Source organism: Phoenix dactylifera, chromosome 4 (assembly GCF_051530095.1).
Source record: "Phoenix dactylifera cultivar Ajwa chromosome 4, Ajwa_hap1_PhDact_Kaust_v1.1, whole genome shotgun sequence".
In the NCBI taxonomy this organism is placed as follows: Eukaryota; Viridiplantae; Streptophyta; class Magnoliopsida; order Arecales; family Arecaceae; genus Phoenix; species Phoenix dactylifera.
This window is the reverse complement of record NC_143193.1, coordinates 9425823-9441380: the sequence shown is the minus strand read 5'-3', so window position 1 is coordinate 9441380 and position 15558 is coordinate 9425823. Positions and strand designations below refer to the sequence as shown.

The following is a 15558-nucleotide window of genomic DNA, read 5'->3' as shown; positions in this document are numbered from 1 at the left end:
CCTCCCACAACTTATTAGCCTGGAGTAGGGGACGTTTATGGATCATTGCAATATCTCCGACAATATTCTCATTGCTTAAAAATTTATAAATGATTTACAAAGAGCCTTGTTTCGCTGCAATCTCTTGACCATCAAGCTCGATATAGAGAGAGCCTATGATCGGATGTAATGGGATTTTCTTTAGCTCTTTTTAGAGTGCTTTGGCTTCCATAGCACGTGGATTAGCAAGACCCTTGGTTGTATTTGTGTTCCATACTTCGCTATCTTGGTCAATGGCACCCCAACAAACTTCTTTCACTATTCAGTGGGTCTTCACTAAGGGTGCCTCCTGTCTCGCTATCTCTTTATCATTAGCCTTGATGCTTTGTCCTAAGCAATCCAGGCATGACCTTGTATCGAGGCCTTGAGGCTAATTCACCCAGTCCAGGGGCCTAGCTGATTTCGCACTTACTTTTTGCATATGACTGGCTCCTACTTAGTCAGTCTTCTATGCAGAATTCTGCGCTCTTCATGAGGATCCTAGAGGGGTACTATTTAGTGTCGAGTCAGAAAGTTCACCTCTGCATGTCGGTGATCCAGTTTAGCCCGAAGGCCAAGCCTCAGGTCAAGCATGCCATCAGGGACTATTTGGGGATCACAGAGCACAACAGATCTTGGAGCTACCTGTGCATGCCTATTATGGGGTGGAGGCTCTAGCGTATTGAGTGTGCGGCGGTGGAGTAGAAGATTCGAGACCAGTTGGAGGGGTGGTAGTGCAGATCTTTGTTTATGATGGGTGGGGTGACTTTAGTCAGGTCAATCTTTGGCTCTTTGCCAATCTACCTCTTGTCTAATATTATCCTGCTGAAAGCCCTACTCCTGAAGTTGGAGCATATGTTCAAAAGATTTTTAGTGGTAGGAAAGGGGTGCACTTAGTGGCATAGGACATTGTTTGCTAGCCTCTCCATGATGGGGGTCTGGGTATTTAGCTGCTAACTACTAGGATGGCCAAACATGCTGTGAAATTCATCTTTGAGCCGGAGTGCCTTTGGAGCTCTATTATAAGGGCTAGTTTTGGCCCATGGACTTGCGATGCGGTGATCCGAGCTTGTTGGAGCTTCTCTTACATGTGGAGGGGGATCTATTCCCATGCCCTGGAGATGATGGTCAGCATTAGATGGCTGATTGGGGACAATCATTTAGTGGATATGATGGAGATGTATGGTTAGTGGACCTCCCTCTAAGCTGGTGGTATATTACGGTTGGTATGGAGGCTGCAGCGAGCTTGCTCGTCCGTAGTCTTTTCTAACATAGGGAGAGGAGATGGAATAAAGCGTTTGTTACCCGCCTATTAGGAGGGAGGTTGGCAGAGTTGATTCTCCCCCTTCCAATCCCAGATCATCATTGCGCTGACGTGAGAGTCTTGAGATCCTCCCACAACTTGAAAGTGAGGACAAGAGACCTTTATGGTTTGGCCAAAGGGCAGCCTGCCCGGATATTAGATGGTGCCGGATCTAAAGATTGGGGTCCACCCTAGGGTCAACCTCTTCATTTAGAAGGTGGCTTGGGGCTGTCTGCCCACTAGGATTTTGTTGAGTGGTTGGGGTCTAAACATCCCCCAAACCTGCCCCTTTTGTGACCTGGAGGAGAAGACAGTGGATCATATTTTGTTTCAATGCCGAAGAGTGATGCATATGTGGAATCCTTGTCGATCTCTTCCCATCATTTCTCCGATTGACGACTCCCACCCAGACCTTGTTGGAGTCCATTCAAGGGAATTTTGATGGCCAATCTTTCAATTTGCGGGGCATTAGGGTTGCTTATATTGCCTATCACATCTGGCTCACTAGGAATGCCTATCTTTTTGAGGGCAGCACACATGCCATGAGGCTTGTATGGGAGAGAGCGCTGGTGCAGGCTGCTGAGGTCTCCTCTCCCTCTATAACTAAAGAGACTGAGATAGCTTGGGACATCTAGGACTCCCTTTCTGCTTATATAGTGATCTGATTGGTTTACATCACTTGGGAGTCTCAACCCTTAAGCTTCCTTAAGGTCAACTTTGATGGTAGTGTGATGGGCGACGTCAGTAGAGGCGGAGCTCGGTTCATGATCTGTGGTCCAGACTTCAAACTAATTGCAACAGGGGGTCGTGGGTCTTCAATATCTCAGTTTTGAACCTGACCTGAGGGCAGTCTGGGCAAGGATTACCTATGCGAGGCAGGCTTTGAGGGATGACTACTTGGTTATTAAGGGGAATTCAACAATCTTGATCGGTTGGATCCATGGTTAGATAGTGTTTGTTGCTGCCCATCGGCTCCTGTTTGATATCTAGAGGAGTGTGAGGCAGTGTGTTTCTTAGGTGCCCATGCATGTCTACTATGAAGCGAACAGTGCTGCGGACTAGATTACCTCCTATATGGCGGTCTGGAGGGATACTTTAAACCAACCCTTCAGCTGTTTTGACCGTGTTAAATGGCATTTTGTTTTCTAACCTTCTTGGACATATTCATACTAGGCATGTATGACCCGTCTGTCTTGTCAAAAAAAAAAAAGAGAGAAAAACTACGATGGTATTGGTAGTTTTGGCGGTGGTATTGTGGAGATGATGATGATGGTGATAGTGGCATAGTGGAGGTGACAACATTGGTGATGGCGATGGTGGCAATGGATGATGGTGGTGGTGGCAAGAGCATTAACGATGTGATAGAGGCAACAAAAAGATGGTAGTGGTGTAGTGAAGGTGACAACAACAATAATAGAGTGGCAAAGATGGTGGAGACATTAACGATACGGTGAAAGTAGTGATAATGATAGTGATAACAACAACGAGTGTGATAGTGACGATGACGGCAGTGTCCACAATACTGTTCGTGGCGGAACGTAGTGGTGGAGCCTGATGATGGAGGGGGTGTTGGTGGTGATAAAAAAAGCATGAGTTTTTAATTTTCAAAAATATTGAAAGCAAAATTTTTTTATTTTTATTTTTTTAAAACATAAGTTCTAAAATAAAAAAAAGTAGCAAACATATTTTTTATTTTGATTTTTATCATTTTACTTTTAAAAATAAAAAATAAGAAATAAAAATTGGCGTCTTTGGTATGCAAAGTGGAAATTATAGCGATGACAGCCGTACCATTGCAAGGGCAGAGGCGTCCCTCACAAAATCCCCAGGTTCCAGCGCACCACCATTTAACTGATCTGTCTTGGCACCAAAACAGTGAGCTAATAATCCAGGAGGCCTGAGAGAGGAAATCCAGTGACCATCTTGGCTTCTGGGGGAAGGAGAGTAGAAGGAGAGTAGAAGGAGAGCAGAAGAGAGTAGAAGGTGATTCCTCCCATAGAAGGAGAGTAGAAGAAGAGAAGAAAGGAGGGATTTTTAGGAGTAATGGAGGAAGTGGAGGAGGGAGAGGAGTACCTCTTCAAGATAGTGATCATTGGCGACTCAGCGGTTGGGAAGTCGAATCTTCTTTCGAGGTACGCGCGGAACGAGTTCAACATCAACTCCAAGGCCACCATTGGGGTGGAGTTCCAGACGCAGAGCGTGGACATCGACGGCAAGGAGGTCAAGGCCCAGATCTGGGACACTGCCGGCCAGGAGCGCTTCCGGGCCGTCACCTCTGCCTACTACCGCGGCGCCGTCGGGGCCCTCATCGTCTACGACATCTCCCGCCGCACCACCTTCGACAGCGTCTCCCGCTGGCTCCAGGAGCTCAGCAGTAAGCCAAAGATCCCATCTTTACCTACCATTGTCTTCTTTTCTTCTATTTTTGTTTCTAATTGCTGGTGTTCTTATTAGTATTGGTCTATCTGCTGCTAATTTTAGTTGGAGCATTGTGAAAATTGTTCAAAGGAAGAGTAAAGGTGAGAGCTTTGCGAAGTGTTATGCGGTAGATCTGTTCTTTCTCTGTCAAGGGTTGTTTTGATTTGGATCTATTTCTTCTACTGGTTGTTTTTATTTTTCATTATTCATTGATGAAATGGTAGATGCTGATACTAAAGTTTCACTTTTTTCAAAACAATGTATTTGGTAATTTATTTGTTTGCACATAAAAGATGGAACTTTTATTCCAAAACGAACATGTTGAATTGATATTGTCAATGCATTTATTTTTGACTAACTAGAAATGAGTTTATTTGTATTTCTTGATTTCCTCATCTTGGGGTGCTTTGCATGTATTGTATGTTGATCTATCATATGTTCTTAACTAAAGTTTTTCTTTTTTTGAAAAAAAAAAGAACTTCAACCTTGAAAAAGTACATTCAGAACAACAACATAGAAAATATTTTCGGGAGAGAGAGAGAGAGAGAGAGAGAGAGAGAGAGAGAGAGAGAGAGAGAGAGATTGTTTCACTTGTCCACATCAAGAAACAATGAATGCGCTTGTGGAAAGCTGTGGTCTAGGCACAAGCCAATGAGAATCTGGTCTTGATATAAACATAATTTTTTTCGATCTATATATTCTTGGGATGGATTATGCAGAGGATGGATTTTGCAAATCTGGCTTATGACCTGCATAATCCGGGCTATCAGGACCCTCGGTACTGCTTGGAATAGACCATATTATAATAAAATTCTCATTCAGGTTTATAGTGCTTTCCTTTATTTTTTTGCTTGTATAGTTTTTATTTTATTTTATTTGTTTATTTTGAAATATCCAGCTCAAGAATATAGTTTATGGTCACTTCTAATCTTTTGGTCCATGTGCCTGCGTAGTATTATTTTACTAAACTGGCTAATGCCTTAACAGAGAAGTTCCCTGATATGCCTGAGGGGAAAAATGACCAGCCACACCTTAGATGGATCAGGTTAACTAACATTTTGAAATTAGTTGAATATAAACAATTTTAGATGGTCACAAGTCACATGAAGGAAAGATAATATCTCCACTAGCATCATCCTCTCCAAGAGCTGCCAACGTTGGGGGTTTTAAATGTCTTAAGATGTTCCTTCTTCTTTCTTCACTCTCTAAAAAATCAAACAAAAGAACCAAAACCTGAATGAAGGAACCTATTCTTCCAAATGAGAAGGAAGTCATGTTTGCCGCCGTTGAAAGTGAAAGTCTCATGATAATTATTGATCCTTTTATTATTTAGGATGTTAAGTCATGCCAAATTGATTTTCTTTAGGACAGACACATTCCTTCTTGTTTTTTATAATAGTCACTGTTCTACTATTGTTCATATGAGTTATGGCAAGCATTAGAATCAAAGCATGTGCAGAAGACTGGAATATATATATACATGATGGATTTACTTAATAATTATAATATTACTTAGATCCTGTTTTATTATTGGTTGAGTTGGTGAGGATGTTCAATTATTTGATAAGATATCAGCAAAGAACCAGCCAGATACAGTATAAAGATAGACCTTGCTGGTCAAGGAAAAAATTGTGATTGAAAAAGCTTTGACTGGATCTTGCTTTCCCTATGTTTATCTTTGCTTGAGTCCATTTTAATAAATTTTGATTCAGATTTAATGAGGAAATCTAGTGATATGGCTTTTATTTTGATTCAGGGTCCTCCATTAATTGATTTCCTTCTATCTAGTTCATAAACTGAGGGGTTTATTTGGATTTATGTAATTGGCTTCGATTCTATGTAACCATTAGTAGTTGAGGACTCCTAATAGGCAATGCTGGCAATCCATGGTAAAGGTTAAATAATTTTATACAACTGTGGGTTGTTAAACCCAATTCTTTTTTGAATTTCTTGTGAACAAAATCTAAGGGATAATGGGCTTTGGCCCATCTGTTTATTCCTCTTGTATCTTCTTTTTTTATTCTCTCTGTTTTCTTCAGTCAGAAGTTCAAACCCAAATAAATCTGAATCAGTGCTTGCTACAAATCTTCATCAATCAGCCTTCAGCTATTCTTTCCTTCTTTTCTGCTTCTCTGTTAACCTTATTTATTCCTATTCCTATCTGCTGTATTTTGCAGCTAAGAATCAGGTCAAAGAAAATTCTGATATCCGTTTTGAATCAAAAACATTTCTAGCATCTCTGGTCCCTCATTTTGGAATTTCCTGGCACTTCGGCATGTTTTCTCTATGCCTGTCATAAGGAATTTACTAGATTGCTGTTGGTCCGAAATGGATATATAGTCATAGTTAAGTTTAATAGGGTATTTGCAGTCATTGGTCCTTCAGCATTAAACTGTGGGTTGTTAGACTTTGGCGCTGTCCTGTGAAGAAATGCAAAATTGGATCCAGCCCTTCTCTTTAGTCTTTACTTCCCATTTATCTTATCTTTTCACACAATCTAGTCTCTTCGATCCCTGTTTCCTGTAGCTAACAATTAAGATGACCACTCTAAGTTTTATTATGTTAACTTTATTGGTGTTGAAGATGAAACATTAAAGATGATGAAGGCTTATAAATTATAATTTCAAATATCAAATGGATAAAAAAAATTCTAAGGTCCGATAGGGTGGTGAATACACATCTTATGAATTTAATTAATTTTTTGAATATGATGGCATCATATATGAAATAACACTACTTTATTTACAACAAATTGAATCTAGTAGTAAAAAGAAAGCATGGATTTCTTATGTACATGGTATACTCCATGTTAATTTCTTTGGGGTCGATTGAGTCCATTGTATGTTGGAGAGACCATGGGTAGTTACACAGGACCAAGGACACAAGCAATAATTTTTGCCTATTCTTTTGGTGAGCTTGTGGGTCATTCCGAAAAGAATTAGAGCAAACCTGGTCATGGCCTACATGGACTAGCAGACACTAAATCACAAGCCCTATTGGAGCTATGTAAAGAGCTGATCATAATGTTTGTGATTGAATTTAATTTGATTTGGACCTTTAACTTGTAAATATGCTGGAATTTAAATAAGAGAAATATGTGAGGACCCATACGGGCGTGTGTTTAGTTCAACATTGATTGTGCAACGTGCAAATCTTGGGTACTTATCCAAGGCCAAGGAACCCAAATAGTAACTTAAGGTTAGCTTTTTAGGTGAGGTAGAGTCAAAAATGAAATTCAAGATATAGTTCTTTCTCTAAGGATATATATACAATGAAGATTAAGTTTACAATGCTGACAAATGAAGAAACACTAATGCTAGAGAGTTTGAAGTATAGTTATGTTAAATGGGTATTGCGACCTAAGGTCCCATTTGGGGGGGCTTTTGGAGGTCCAAAAAGCACTTTCTGGCCCTTCAAAAGCACTTTTAGAAGAAATAAGGGTGTTTGGTAAAAAATTTGGAAAGTTGTTTTAGCTTTTTCAAAAAGCTAAAAACAACTTTTTGGGAGAAGCTCCATTTTGGAGCTTTTCGGAAAAGCACTTTTAGGCCCGGTTGGAAAGCTAATTTTTTTACTAAAATACCCGTAGTAAAATATAATAATTACACAAAATGCCCCTTTAATAATTGTTTAACCAGTTTTATTATCTAGCTAGAAAATTTGTTATATTATGACAAATTAATTTACGCTAATAGTTATAATATTTTATACCTTTATTATTGTATTATACTATAAATATAATATTATATTACATTATATCATAATATGTTAATATATTATGTTAAATAATTTAATATTATATTAAATTATTATGCTATAGTATACAATATTATATTACTATATTATAGTAATATTATATTACATTACAGTAATATTATAGTATATCATATATTTATGTATTAATACATATTATATTTTATTATGTTCTGTTGTATAATACTATGCAATGTCCTTTATAGTTATTTTGTAGTACCTAAAGTATTTTCTCAGTTTGTTTATCAAATGCATGTTAAAGTAGCACAACATTTTAGAAATATAGTTACCAAACAGCAAACAACTACTTCCAAAAGCTCTATTTCAGAAAGCTCTACTTCGAAAAGCTCTACTTCCAAAAGCTCTACCGCCAACAGCTCTCCCAAACGGGGCCTAAACCAAAAATGACAAGCCAAATGAAAAAAAGTTGCAGGAGAGAACAACTTTTGGTCAAGGGTTAGTCTCCCTTCGAATAGTGATATTTATTATGAAAATGACCTCTTGAACATATTTTGATGCTATCATTCTTGGAGAAGGCCATTGATAGCAACAGGTTAGCATGTTTATTAACACTTTGTTACTTCTTTTGCCACTTGATTTGTCTAAAAAATAGTTATAAATGGTTCTTAATTAATGCAAGCTAAAAACAGATAGAACAGATGATAAATATGAAGAGTGATTATGGCTAGGAATTAACAAACATTGGACCAAGAATCTATGCACGCATGCTTGCCAACGGGTTCATTGCCTTCAAACAGAGGCATGAAATTTGTTTGCTATATTAAAGGTAATTAGATCATGGGGTGAGAAAATCCCAAAATGAGTGACAGAGAAGATCTGATAAGTTATAACTGATGGTTTGGATTTTAAAATAATAGCATATGCAAATGAATGGTAGAATTGATGATGGGACTATTCATATATGTCTTTATATAGATGATATTTTTATACTTGGTGCAAATATAACTATAGATAATCAAGACCAAAATCAATCTTTTAGATGATTTTGATATTAAATACCTCAGAGAAGCCAATGCTTTCTTTGATAGAAAATACTCTTTATAAATTCAAGTTTTACAGTTAGGGATCAATCAATGAATAATTTAATCCAAATGTTGTCTTTATAAAAACCTAGGCAAATAATATATCTGTATTAACATATCCCAAATTAAATGTTCTTTTATAAGCCTTTTACACCTTGTTCAGTGTGGCATTTAACTCATGCTATAGGAAGATTAAGTTGGCAAATTAGTAAGCTGCATGGAGATCAAATGGAAAGCTCTTTATGGTGCTTAATTTGAAAGGAATACTGACAATAGGTCAGACTTAAATGGATTTTCTTGTTTGTCTAGAGGAACATATAGATCTTAGCTATCTAACACTCAGAAGAAACTAAAGCCACCAATAGATATGCCTTCATTAGCATTGCTTTATCTAGAAGTTGACAAAGCAAATTGAACATTTCGGTACACATTGGAAGCTAAATTTGTTGGCTTAGCCCATACCATTTATCACTTAGATGCATGCTAACATACTTCTATCGATTAGCAAACCAGTGCCTACGATATTACTTCACTATGGGAATTAATATGCTGTAACTAAGAAAAAAAGTTCGGAATTATTGATGGATAGAGATGGATAAGCATTGTTACATGGACAATTTGCACAAATGTCAGGTGCATAGCCATCCCAAAATGTCTGATACTTCAATCTGTAATATCAACTCCATGGTACTTTCATACAACGTAAATATTTTTTAAAATATATAATATTATCAGATGTTGTTGTCTGTTAGACTAAACTAGATAGTTGATGTTGGTTCTCATCAAGGGTTGTTGTGCCGGTATTGGGCATAGTAATGGCCAGCTAGTGGTACAATACAGTATTGGTTCCATACTATACTGAGCCGAGGTGTACCGGAACTAGGTGGAGGGGAAGGAAGAGGGAGAGGAAGGGGAGGGGGGAGAGAGAGAAAGAGAGGGGATAGAGAGCGAGAGGAGAGGGAGCCACTTGGGAGATGGCCAGTGTCATCCCCCATTATCGTTGGCATCGTTGTTGGTGTTGGTAGCAAGTGGCAGCGAAAAGTTTTTTTTTTTTTGAAAAAAAAACTAGCAGGGAATTGTTGCATGCAATGGAGAGGTCATGCAAGGCGAGTGCAAGTTCTAGAATGGAGTCGGACTACTTGGGCGCCGAGCGGGTGGTGTTTTAAATGTTATTGGACCTATTCGACACTCAAACCACTTGGAACCAGGCAGTTTAGACTGGTATTAGAAGCTTTGCACTAGTTCCATGCATTTAACGGATTGAGATACCGAACCATGCCTGTTCAAGCCCAATACAGTTCGATACCATCTAAATCGGGCAGTTCAATATGGTTCGGCATTCCATGGTTCTTATAAAAAAACACATGGTAATCATACCATGGTATGTTGATGAATTAAAAGAAAAGGAATAACACTTCATGAGAAGTTTTTGAGGCAAAACTTTATTTAGCATTAAAGTTGGTTGTGAAAATGCCATAAATTGCACAAAAGTGTCTTTTAATAGGATTCTAGTCGTTAATAAACAATGCCAAGTGCCACCACTTTATGCTGATGTAAGTTGTTGACTCCAAGTAACATTAATTTAGTATAAGAGTAAAGCTTGATATTTATATCAGTTCTAAATCATTGTTGTAAAATTAAATTTGTAAGATAATTATAAGTTCTTGCAGATTATTTGAACAAAGGTTTTGTCAAAGAAGCTATTATATTTTTTAGTGGAAGGTGTTTCTAAAGCCCATTAATTAGTTTTTGATCGTGGAATTCTAGTCTTCCAATGATTAAACTTATAATGATGTTTCAATGGGTAAATACAATTTATTTGGATAATGGGCAAGAGCACATGCACTCCCGACCATCCTTAGTTGACATGCATTCATAGAAAGAACTCCTATTATACAGTTTTTGTTGTATAATTGAAAGTGCTTACTGAGGACTCATTTTTTGAGTGTGGCGATGTAGGATGTCCATGGAACTTCTGGTTGAACCATAGATCACTCATGAACTTGAGTTATAGTCATTGCCTAAGTCACTTTGTTAAGCATATAACAAAAGCAAACTTGTATCATTTGTCTAGTGGAAATATGGATTGAAGGATTCAATTCATAAGTTTCATCATCTATGGCTACTTTCAGATGACATATAGTCTAAGCCATGGTTCACTGACTCTGCCAATACCAGCTGGTTTGGGACGTACCAAATTGGACCAGATGGTTATTAGCACGTTTCAGCTTGTCGAATTAATATGCGAATAATCCCTCCCTAAAATCCCTCTCCGGCTCTTCGACACCCCCGAAGCCCTCGCCTTCTCCCTCCTCCAACCTCTATCCTCCGATAATGTTGTTCAATAGCATCCCCATCCATGTCAGACAATGATGACGGCATCCCAGCCAGGCGAGTCCTCTCTCAGCCCCCTCTGCTAGATCCGGAGATATTGGCTAGCTCAAAATTCTTGAAGTCCCCACAAAGCCATCACTTCCCCTCTCTCTCCCTCTTTCGCCTCCTCCTCCAGTCTCTATCCTTCAATGATGACAATGATGTCCCAGCCAAGTGAGTCTTCTTTCTCTGGGTCCCGCTCATGGATCTGAAGGCCTCGACCTCTTTCTCTCCCTCTCCCTCCCTCTCCCTCTCCCTCTTCCTCTCCCTCTCCCTTCACTTGGTTCCTATATGCCTCAGTTTGGTATGATATATATTGGTACATACCGAACCAGTTGCAGGCAGGTACAACTCCCAATACTGGTTTAATGAATCTTGGTCTAAGCTAAACAAAAAATTGAGACCGGACGTGTGCTCCACCTATTGCATGATAAACTGTCACCTAGTCTTATAAATTTTATGCTAAATTTAGAACTATTAGAACTCTATTTCAGGTTTAATGTTTCATTTCATTTCCTTTTTTTCTATTTTGATTCTTGATTGTTGGTACCCATTTGTTGAATTTCCAACAATCACATCTTTCTGAATTTGTTCAGTTTTTAGGTCCACTAAAATGCCTTTTGGCTTCATAGCCTACTCAATTTATTTGATTAATGTTTTATGTCCATTGGGGTTATGAAAAGGATGCCTTGGGAACCCAAATGGATGCTTTATTTTGCTGAATACTTTCATTGCTATGTAATCTATTGTTTGCTGCATTTACTAGGAATTATGTCAATGTATATAAGCAAAATATTTTTTATTCCATTAGGTTAGATCAAGTTGTTAGAGAGCCAAATTTCTTAAATAAATAGATATCGGTGTTGCTACCAAGCATCCAATACCTGTAGTTGAGTTATAAATTATCTCAAGGAAAACTCTTTAAGGACATTTGCTTAAAAAAATGATCACACTATGGGTTGAAAGATTATATAACATGGAAAATACTGGCCATAAAATGAAGATAATTTACTGGGGTGGTTTTTATGTATTTTTTGAATATAAGATTTCTATTTATATTAACTAATCTTAAGACAAAATAAACTATAAGTAAAGTTTTAGGTGTAGCCTAGGAAGAGTAGCATGTTACTATACTATCTTACTAAATAAAAGGCAAAAATGGTACATGTGCTCTTGGATAGGTAATTAAAACTCATAATTATATAGGGAAAAACTGGACAAAACCTTCTTTGTCTCTCAATGAGAAGAGGGCGGTTCAACTGGAGGTCCTTTTGGATTTTGGTTTACTTTTTTGGGCATTTTTCTTGGCATCAAGTCTTGTTCATGATTCTTTATCTTCCCATGCCAAACATAAACAGCCTTTCATCTCTTGTTATGAGCCCGTGCATAACTTGTTTGGTGTCACCTTCAACATCTCATCTTCAAGCTCTTGATCATTTTTGTTCATACAACATTTCATTATCTTACTTGTGCATTGATCCTTAGATGGAAATTCACCCACTTCTATCAAGTGATCGTTGGTTATATTATTAACATAGACACATTGAAAAATTTCTACATACCTCAGGTTTCACCAACTCTCATTCAATTTTCAACCCAACTATATCCAATATATCCTATGTGAAGTTTGCTATCCATTTCTGACTAGGATACTCGTATAGACATGATCACAATAGGTGTGTCATTTTTTTGGAATTGGCATTAGAATAGGTTTTAGTTACTCAAAGTTACATTCTAAGGTACTGAATGAGTTTTTGAAGCAGTGTATGAACAATAGTGGCTGGCCCATTACACGAGGTTCCTGCCATTGCAAGATTTTTGGGGGGTCAGACGAACACAATGTTACCCCACATACAGAGAGGCTATTTTCATGTTTCGAACTCATGATCTCCAGGTCACAATAAAACAACATTTCCATTGCGCCAAGCTTCACACTCGACATGAACATTAGTAGTAAATACAAAATCACAAAACAAAGTGCTTCATGTAAAAGTGGGAAAGGACTGAGAGAAATTTTGAAATTCTTTTCTTTAGGGATGACTGACCCTGAAGGAACTATGACTCTAACACTGCTGATTTGTTATCATTAAATTTCTTGTTTGCGGCATGTGTAGAAAATTACATGAATATCTGCCTCTTTAAAAGCCCCAAGTGGGAGGAGCACTTTAAGATGCAAGAACAGAGAAGCAACATTTCCAAAATATGAAATTAAATATGTAAAAAGAACAAATGTTATGATTTACTGTCCTGATAACTTAAAAAAAAGAGACATATAATCAACAGATGGCATATTAAGAATCTAAGCAAATCTGACTGTTCCATGAAATATTCATAGTTTGTAAGCAAGTAGTAAATTCTGCCTTCTGTGTTGTACTCTTGGTTTGCTTGTTCTGGACCCAATTTTCAACATCTTTAGTTGAACATTTGAAGGACAAAAATAGAACTACAATGTTCAAATTTTGATTATATATACACTAAATGCAATTTTGCCATGTCAGAAAAGATGGAAAGAAAAAGGATGCACATGCTTGTGTGGTGAAAACATAGTTGCCAGAATCAGAAGTGGGTGTAGGAGAAGGAAAGGAGCTGCGTGTGTGTGTGTGGGGAAGCCAATTCTTTAGAAACACTTCAGTTAGGAAACATTTAGAAAGCAAACAGGGGTTCGAGATTCTGGGAAGATTCTGAAGTGTGTGTTACCCTAGGTAGAATATTCCAACTACCATGGGTGAAAGTCAAAGTCCTGGAAAGTTAATAGATAGTAATATAACAAAATGCACAGTTCCATGTGTTGAAATAATCATACTGACAAAGCATGTCTTGCAACCTATAAATGTCCTGAGTTATATCGGCTATGTATACTTGATGATTTGTTTCAAGTAATCTTTAGAACGTAAAAAATTGCATCAAATTCCAATTCTTCCAGGGATCTTTTTTTGAAATGAAATGCTCCAAAACCCTGAACACCAAAAGATGAGTTATTTTATTTTGATAAAATTTTAATGCCCAGGGATCTTCCGTGATCTTTTTTCTGTTACTTTTCATTATTTCTTGATAGCCTTGTGTTTTTCAGTTTCTATCCATTGATTTGGATCTTGACAAGAGCCTATACCAGTGGAGGTCAATCTCCAAATATATGGGTTACATGAAATGGCTAGCAATGGCTAGTAGCAAGGACAATTGTCAATATCTGGAAAGCCTCGAGCAATTCACTTTGCTCAAACTTGCAAGACGTACATAGATGCCTTCTAGTTGCCATGTCATCGCATCATAGAAGATATGTTTTTGGATACATCTATCTTGAGCATGAAGATAGTTGTTGACAATTGGATTTGAATGCTGGTTGCTTATTTTACAAAGTAGATGATCTCCTATTGATGAACTCTTTGACTTTGTGAACTCCAGAGTATTTCTTTGCAATGTTGATGCTTTTCTTGTGTGGTGTTGGTGTCGGAAAGTATAGTTCAAAGTTGCTGTCTCATCATTCTTTTATGCATCAGATAATTTTTACCTTGTGTTGTTTAGTGGAAAGACCATTTTAGTTCGAAGACGTCTCATTTCTGTATGATGTTGCAGCACATTCTGACACCACCGTTGCAAGGATGCTGGTTGGCAACAAATGTGATTTAGAGAATATTAGAGAAGTGTCGGTTGAGGATGGTAAAAGCTTAGCAGAAGCTGAAGGGCTGTTTTTCATTGAGACCTCAGCCCTAGATTCTACAAATGTAAAGAAGGCCTTTGAGATTGTTATCGGGGAGATATACAACAATATCAGCAGGAAGGTCTTGAATTCCGATTCCTATAAAGAAGAATTGTCTCTGAATAGGGTAAGCCTTACCAGCAATGGCACTGATGAGTCCAAACAAACTTTCAACAGGTTTTCTTGCTGCTAAAGTTGCTTGTTTTAATCCAAGAAATGGTACAGTGTGTTAAAGAGCATTCTCATAGCTGGTCAGTTAATTCTAAATACAGAATGAATTTTGGTTTTCTTGCTGAAAGTTTGTTAGCAGGTTCTTATATGTTGCCACTAGAGCTAAATTGTTGTGCTGCGTAAACCATGGCATGCACTTGTCATGGTTCAATAAGATTGAGATGGTTATTAGTTTGCTTATAATGGAGAGTTGTTTGTCATCTTATCTTGTTGCGAGCATCATGGACTGATGGCACCATAACTTAAATATACATTTTTGTTTTAAATTTTTTGTATGCTTTATATTATGTTATTTTTGCTCACAGGGTGTCTAAACTCTGAATCACAGATGTTATCTCTTCCATATAAGCCTATTTATCAGTTTTTATCCTGACCATTTGGTACTGGCTTTTATAAATCCTCCAGTAGTCATCCAAACTAAGTGGTGCATCTAGTGGCACTGTAGGTTTGCTAAGACGTTTTCTTAGACATCGTATCCGTGATATATTCTATTGTAAATTTTTACTAAGATATATACTAAGGTTTCATTTAGGAGAGTTTTTGGAGCGGCAAAAAGTACTTTCTGCTCCTCCAAAAGTACTTTTTGATAAAATAGGAGTGTTTGGTAAAAAATTCGAAAAGCTGTTTTAGTTTTTTCAGAAAGCTAAAAACAGTTTTTTAGGAGAAGCTTTATTTTGGAGCTTTTTGGAAAAATACTTTTAGGCTCGGTCGGAAAGCTATTTTTT

The 15558-nt window shown here is 37.6% G+C and overlaps 1 protein-coding gene across 1 annotated transcript; it reads left to right on the top strand.

The window, feature by feature from the left end:
* The first annotated feature begins 3198 nt into the window (after positions 1 to 3198).
* Positions 3199 to 15135, top strand: LOC103722762 (ras-related protein RABA5e). The gene is made up of 2 exons (XM_008813436.5): positions 3199 to 3695; positions 14479 to 15135. Exons 1-2 carry the CDS (start codon positions 3365 to 3367, stop codon positions 14793 to 14795), a joined length of 648 nt encoding a protein of 215 aa, XP_008811658.4. The 5' UTR covers positions 3199 to 3364; the 3' UTR covers positions 14796 to 15135.
* Positions 15136 to 15558: the final 423 nt, after the last annotated feature.